This window comes from Triticum dicoccoides, chromosome 1B (genome assembly GCF_002162155.2).
Source record: "Triticum dicoccoides isolate Atlit2015 ecotype Zavitan chromosome 1B, WEW_v2.0, whole genome shotgun sequence".
In the NCBI taxonomy this organism is placed as follows: domain Eukaryota; kingdom Viridiplantae; phylum Streptophyta; class Magnoliopsida; order Poales; family Poaceae; genus Triticum; species Triticum dicoccoides.
This window is the reverse complement of record NC_041381.1, coordinates 201408477-201415921: the sequence shown is the minus strand read 5'-3', so window position 1 is coordinate 201415921 and position 7445 is coordinate 201408477. Positions and strand designations below refer to the sequence as shown.

Sequence of the window (7445 nt, the reverse complement as noted above, 5' to 3'; positions counted from 1 at the left end):
CTGAAAGGTTCAGACCCATTGACTAATAACCTCTCTCACAAGCGAGATATGATCAAACCCCATGGGTGTTGGATTCATTACGATCACATAGTGATGTGAACTAGATTATTGACTCTACTGCAAGTGGGAGACTGTTCGAAATATGCCCTAGAGGCAATAATAAAATGGTTATTATTATATTTCCTTGTTCATGATAATTGTCTATTGTCCATGCTATAATTGTATTAACTAGAAACCGTAATACATGTGTGAATATATAGACCACAATATGTCCCTAGTGAGCCTCTAGTTGACTAGCTCGTTGATCAATAGATGGTTATGGTTTCCTGACCATGGACATTGGATGTCATTGATAACGGGATCACATCATTAGGAGAATGATGTGATGGACAAGACCCAATCCTAAGCATAGCACAAGATCGTATAGTTCGTTTGCTAAAAGCTTTTCTAATGTCAAGTAACATTTCCTTAGACCATGAGATTGTGCAACTCCCGAATACCGTATGAATGCTTTGGGTGTGCCAAACGTCACAACGTAACTGGATGGCTATAAAGGTGCACTACGGGTATCTTCGAAAGTGTCTATTGGGTTGGCACGAATCGAGACTGGGATTTGTCACTCCGTGTGACGGAGAGGTATCTCTGGGCCCACTCGGTAATGCATCATCATAATGAGCTCAATGTGACTAAGTAGTTAGTCACGGGATCATGCATTACGGAACGAGTAAAGTGACTTGCCGGTAATGAGATTGAACGATGTATTGGGATACCGACGATCGAATCTCGGGCAAGTAACGTACCGATTGACAAAGGAAATTGTATACGGGATTGCTTGAATCCTTGACATCATGGTTCATCCGATGAGATCATCGTGTAACATGTGGGAGCCAACATGGGTATCCAGATCCTGCTGTTGGTTATTGGCCAGAGAGTTGTCCCGGTCATGTCTGCATGATTCCCGAACCCGTAGGGTCTACACACTTAAGGTTCGGTGACGCTAGAGTTGTTATGGGAATTAGTGTGCAGTTACCGAATGTTGTTCGGAGTCCCGGATGAGATCCCAGACGTCACGAGGAGTTCCGGAATGGTTCGGAGGTAAAGATTAATATATGGGAAGTCATATTTTGGCCACCGAAAAATGTTCGGGATTTTTTGATATTGTACCGGGAAGGTTTTAGAAGGTTCTGGAGTGGGGCCCACATGAACGTGGGTAGTGGGGGCAAGGCCCCACACCCCTGGTCAAGGCGCACCAAGATCCCCCCTTAAAAGGAATAAGATCATATCCCGAAGGGATAAGATCAAGATCCCTAAAAAAAGGGGATAACAATCGGTGGGGAAGAAAATGATGGGACTCCTGCAAGATGACTCTGGAGGCTCGGGCGATGTGGACGGCCGCCGTTCCCAAAACCTTGACGCCGGCATCGGGAAACCAGCATCGATCCAAAATTCCTGCACCAACTCTGCTTCAGTTTTCTTCCTCCTACCGACAATCGCGTCCATCCCGAGCCCTCATCTTCGTGGCGTAAGACCTCTAGGGCCATGGCGATGCCGAGGCCAGGGGGAGTCTCTTCGTCGGAAGAACCATACTCGGCTCCCAGGCAGGAGAACCTTGATCCGCCAGAGCTCTCAGCCGTGACGTACGCCGCCGGTGGCCTAGGCCTGGGCGCTAGCGTCAACCGGCGACCGTGAGGTGCAGCGGGGTTCGCCATCTAGATCGCCTTTAAAATGGGGGAGCTATATATACATGCATATTGCACACGATCAATATATCGTGAGTTGCATAATCTTCCACAAAGTACAATCGCAATCTCGGTAAAGTTTTTTGAGGTTCAGATTGAGGGGGAGTGTTAGAATAAACCGTATAGGGTTAGAAAACTGTTTAAACTTGTAACCTTTCTCTATCTGGTCTTCACTCGTATCCCTCCTGTTTTTCTCTCTGTTTTCCTCTCTGTAACGATCTCTGATCGATCTCTTTTGCAACTTGTACGCCAAGGCTTTCGTCCAATATATACAATGCGGCCCGAGACAAAGGGTTTAACAGACAAAGGGTTTAACACTTCTCATATTGTTTCACACAGCCTGCAGATGTGGCATGAGAGAATTCCATGATCACTAAGGAGGTTGCGAGTTTGAGTGATGAACTAGGAGATTTTATGTTTAAATTTAAAAGGAGAGTGGACAATGTTGATGCTCATAACATTGCGAAGGACTCTTTACATCTTCCGCAAGGCCGTCATGTCTGCCTTTTGGAGCCCCCGGGCTATGTAAAATTTTCCATTTGATGAATAAATAGGCTCGGGTGTTTTCGCTAAAAAAAAGGTGATTCTAAAGAAAAGAATTTTAGGTTTTGTTCGAAGAAAAAAATATATAAACTTTTTAGTGTGGGAGGGAGTACTACTACTAGTTCGAAGGATCACGAGCAGAAACAGAGCAAACAGAGGGCTCATCCTAGGCCGCTCCGAGACGCAGATTTGAAGCTGAAACCACACTCTGCTCCCCTCACTTTATTCATACGCACACTGTTATATCACAATATACAAAAACCACGACTCCACGGAGCGCGCCACCAGTTGGGCGGCCTGGCTACCCCGGCCTCCCACCTCTCACGCGCACGAGATATGCGCCGCCTCCTCGCCGCCGACGCGCTGCAAGGCCGGGTTCGGCGCGGGAATGCACTGCGAAGCCGCGGCCGCCGTGGGAGCAGGGGTTGCTTGCGCTACTTGTGCGACCGGCATGGGCACCTGCTGCTGCTTGACGGAGGCGACCCTCTTGCAGGCGGCCATGGCGAAGGTCTGGTCGGCGAGCGGGACGACCGGGAGGTTGTCGCAGTTGCAGATCTCGATCATGAAGCCGTCGGGGTCGTGGAAGAAGATCTGGTCCACGTAGATGCCGCCCTCCTCCACGCACCGCTGGATGTATGGGATGCCCAGCTCCTTGAGCCGCCGCTCCACCGCCACCATGCTCTCGCACTGCAAACAAATACGCATTTTGCTCGGCCATTAGTCTCTGAAGGTTTTTGTTATTTGGTGAAAGAAAATTGATCTCAGAAGTGGACTTCCACATTCTTGAGCTAGTGAGACACCGTGACTCGGCATGCAACTCGTTTCTATGTGGTGAGCGGTGACTAGGCCTGGTATCCATCGTGCATGCCAGAGAACCCGTGCAACACGACGGACAAGAAACCAACGCGTGAAATTAAAGATCTATGCGCCGCGCACGTACGTGCGCACACCAGCCCGACCAGTCGTTGTCGGTCACCGATGTAGTAAGATGAGCTGTCACCCATGATTGATCCAAAGAACCGATCGATCGCACATATAACGGCACTGTTACTCGCGGCACACATGCGGGCCGTCGCCGGCGACAAGACGCCGACGTCCCTTTCGTCACACCCTAATACTTCCTTGAGAGAGAGAGAGAGGGAGAGAGCTGTCTTGCTGCTGGGACCAAGTTGTGGAGGTATCTATCATCCATGTGGCCTTGTTTGTGGGAAAAGCAACCCCCTGCTCTGTTGGTGATGGAGATGACCGAACTGCTTTTGGCCACGGGCGACCAGTTAGGAAAAGACATGCAATGCATACGTGCGTTCTAGAGAGTTCCACAAGCAACCCTCTTGAGGCTAGGTTTTTTGGTGGTTCTGAATCTAGACCACATATGCATGCTGCAACATTTTGGAACACTGAACTTTGTACTTCCAAATTACTTTAATCATTTTCGCTGAACTTTGATAATAGATCTGGATCATTTTCGCAAAATAATATTTTCTCCGTTCTCAAATAATTGTCTTTCTAGAGATTTCAACAAGTGACTACATACGAAGCAAAATAAGTGAATCTACACTCTAAAACATGTCTACATACATTCGTATGTTGTAGTCCATTTGAGATGGCTAGAAAGACAATTATTTGGGAACGGAGGGAGTACTCCTTCCGTTCGATGACAAATATTTTCAGACGGAGGGAGAGAGAGAGATTAATTTTGCCTAACTCGAATTGCACCTACCGTTCGAAAAATGTTGGGCAGCCTTTCCTGGGTAGGCATACATAGCCTTTCCACAGAAGACGGGTCCGAGGAACTTTGTGTTGCAAAGTGGCCAACCAGTTCACGGTTCCTAGACGCAGCATGGCTACCACCGAACGATTGAATGCCCACTTTCTACGCCCATTTCTTCATGCCTATCCACCTTTGTCACCGTGGACAGCGACCCGGTAAGTGCATGTACCGTGGGATAAAACCGCACTGTGTGCACATGTGACGTGCAAGCACTGGGCTCACAGTCACACCCACTTTTATGTGCATGTGAACACCAGCACTTCAATTTGCCGGCTGTGTAACACATGCATCCCGCCATGTTTGTTGTCTGCCTCTGCCTCTGCCTCAGGGTCTGGAGCGCTTCGTTAGAAGACATATCTCGTTTAATCATTGGCTTCTTTCAATTTTGAAGTTTGGTTAAGGGTAGGACGAACAAGTTCCTTCCGCATAAGGTATAACGTTGTATCAAGTTGTGCTGAAAGCAACCCTCGCACGTGCAAACAACGGTTGGATAAACGTAACGGGCATAAAAAGGAGGAGCTAACGACGACGGAGAACCTAACCTATCTCGCCTACGTACGGAGCAAGTTAATTTCCTTCCTCTCGTACAAAGAGGACCCTTACAAATTTGTTCAATAGGAGGAGATGGTCGCATCGATTACGAGATATCTGTGATGACTTCGTCAGCCTCAAGATGTTGTATCGGTCTGGCGCGCGCGCGTGTTTGTAGAGACCGAGTGTATTGTGAGCCTATGTGATTATACTGTGGTCAAAAAAAAATAGTAGGAAGGCAACCGTTACCATCTTTCATTCACGGACGACATATCGTAGCCACCTCAGCCATAGCAGCAGTGTTCGCAACCAAATCGAAATTAACTACGCGAAACGCACCTGGAAGGAGATGTGGTTATCCTTGGGGTTGATCTCCTTCGCTGGTAAGCTGTCGGGACGCTCCGACTGCAGCAGGTGGATGCCGATCCCGTAGTTGAACAGCCTTCACTCGCAGCAACAAGAAAACCATTATCAGAGATTCAGAGCAGTGCAATTAACACTGACGCTCCTACGAATTGAGCTGAGGATCCGGTTGGATTACCATGCGCCGTCGAAGTCGAAGGAGCCGGGCCGGCGGATGGGGGTGAACCCGAGGACGTTCATGTAGAAGTCGAGCGACTCCTCCACCGACTTGCACACTATGCTGATGTGGTTCAGGGACGCCAGCGGCAGCACGCCGCCCTTGCCGCCGCTCACCATAGCCGCCGTCGTGTTCACCACCCTCACGGATCACTTGCGGTCGTCGTCGCCGGTGGCCGGCCGGAGAATTCCTCGCTAACTATATGTACCTCCGACGATGGATCGAGTCACCGATCAACCAATCAAGCAAGAGAGAAAGGCAAACTCGAACTGCTCTACCACTCCACTCTCGTTAGCAATGGGCAATGGCTGCTGCTTCAGGCACGAATGAAAGATGCGGAGGGTGAGCTGGAGTTGTGCTCCTTTATATAGCTGCGCGGGAGCAGACACTGCTGACACGTGGCTCCACGTCATCCTCATCTAGACCGTTCGTGTTCGTCTCATCCTCCGAGGACGTGCATTCTGGCTTAGCGTCTCATGCCCAAATCTTTGGCTCACAGACGCCATTAAAACACTTTTTGTTTATGGGAAGGTTCCTTGCAGCTTCCATTTTGGGAATCTGCCATGCGTATTTTAAAAAGTCCGGACCGATGGAAAGAAACAGACAATATACTTACACGCTACTTCACACACCATCACAAACGACCATCAAAGTTGAAAAAGAATAACAAACACTACAATTTGCCAAAGATATAAAGGACAATGGCACCTAAATCTTTTCTCCGCGTAAAGAAAACGGAAGCTGGAAAAAGTAACATTGTTCGTGCTTAAGCCTAGAAGCTACTCCCTCCGTCCGGAAATACTTGTCATCAAAATGAATAAAAGGGAATGTATCTAGATGTATTTTAGTTCTAGATACATCCTTTTTTGTCCATTTTGATGACAAGTATTTTCGGACAGAGGGAATACTAAATTCCGCAGTTTAACAATTTGTTGATGATTCCCTAATACTTATGAAGGCTGATTTGATTACTGCAACCTTGTTCAAATAAGTGCTAGATGAATATTACTGCAACCTTGTTCAAATAAGTGCTAGATGAATATTGTACAAACTCAGGCTAGTTGGTAAGCAAAGGTAAATACAATATATTTTTTAGTCCAAACATAAATGTTGATTTAAAAGCACAAATCGAGCTAAATATTATATCTGAATCTATCTCAGATAAATACCTTGGTCCCTAACCATGATGTAACTAGATAGGAGTGACAGTATTACTCATCTTCTGAAAAAGGATAGTTCAAATATTGTGGAGGGCAGTTATCCAACATATCCCTGTTTTTTGACATGGCTATTTTTAAGCTCCGTAAGAAACTCTCTGAAGAAATTAATGATGCAATGTCTACTTTCTGGTGGGTTGATACGGAGGATCAGAAAAGGATGCACTGGCGCGCATGGTGGAGGATGTGTATTCCAAAAAAAAGGGGAAGGTATAGGCTTTCGAGATTTGTATTTTTTAATCTCGCTATGTAGTCAAAGCAAGCTTGAAGGCTACTAAGCAATCCCGATTCCTTCCGTGCCTAAGTGTTGAGAGTTAAATACTTCCCTGATGATAGCCTGTTAAGTGATGGACCAAAAAAGGCTCTTCATATACTTGGCGAAGTATTGTTCCTGGTTTGCAAACTTTCAGACGTGGCCATACTTGGAAAGTGGGGTCGAATCAAACGATGAACATTTGGGAAGATCATTGGATCCTAAATAATAATACAAGGAAGATTCAGGCTTTGAAGGGGCATGTTATCTTGTGTACGGCTGAGGAATTAATCAACCCAGACTTTGGTCTCTTTGGGATGAAAAACTTACCAGGGAGATATTTTTACCAATTGACGTGGAGAGAGTTCTTATCATCCCCTTGAGTGCTCACTTAATAGAGGATTTTGTGGCGTGGTACAAAACCAAGTCGAGCACCTTTTCAGTGCGACTTGCATACTACACGGAGTGGGAGCACCAGTTTGGGTCTAGACCAGCAGAGATGACGGACAAGGTCTTTGAAGAACTAAGTATGGAAGGAGATGGGGCTAGATGAAGTTATTGAATAGGCACTTGTCATTTTGATTGTTTTGATTTTGTTCTGCTCGAGGGCATTTTATGTAATCCGAATCAGAACTCCCCAATTCTCAGAATGCTTGGCATGCAAGAGTATGTCGTTCTAGTTTGTTGGTTTGTGTGGTGGTAGCGGTGGGAATTTGTGTAGGGCGAGCCAATGGTGACACCACCCCAGACAACATTTCTGACTCATGCCCTGACTGCAAACTATGATTCAGTGACGCACAACAACCACCCT

The 7445-nt window shown here is 46.9% G+C and overlaps 1 protein-coding gene across 1 annotated transcript; it reads right to left on the bottom strand.

Moving 5' to 3' along the window:
• Nucleotides 1-2261: 2261 nt before the first annotated feature.
• On the bottom strand, nt 2262-5512 carry LOC119328304. The gene is made up of 3 exons (XM_037601311.1): nt 5126-5512; nt 4924-5026; nt 2262-2969 (listed from the first exon to the last, which is right to left on the bottom strand). Exons 1-3 carry the CDS (start codon nt 5281-5283, stop codon nt 2604-2606), a joined length of 627 nt encoding a protein of 208 aa, XP_037457208.1. The 5' UTR covers nt 5284-5512; the 3' UTR covers nt 2262-2603.
• Between the last annotated feature and the right edge of the window lie 1933 nt (nt 5513-7445).

Excerpts from the sequence above, each read along its gene's own strand:
- LOC119328304 (XM_037601311.1), bottom strand. The coding sequence starts at position 5,283 with ATGGTGAGCGGCGGCAAGGGCGGCGTGCTGCCGCTGGCGTCCCTGAAC. Across the intron at positions 5,027-5,125 it reads TTCGACTTCGACGGCGCATG|GCTGTTCAACTACGGGATCG; the intron begins GTAATCCAACCG and ends CTGCGAGTGAAG. Across the intron at positions 2,970-4,923 it reads ATAACCACATCTCCTTCCAG|TGCGAGAGCATGGTGGCGGT; the intron begins GTGCGTTTCGCG and ends ATTTGTTTGCAG.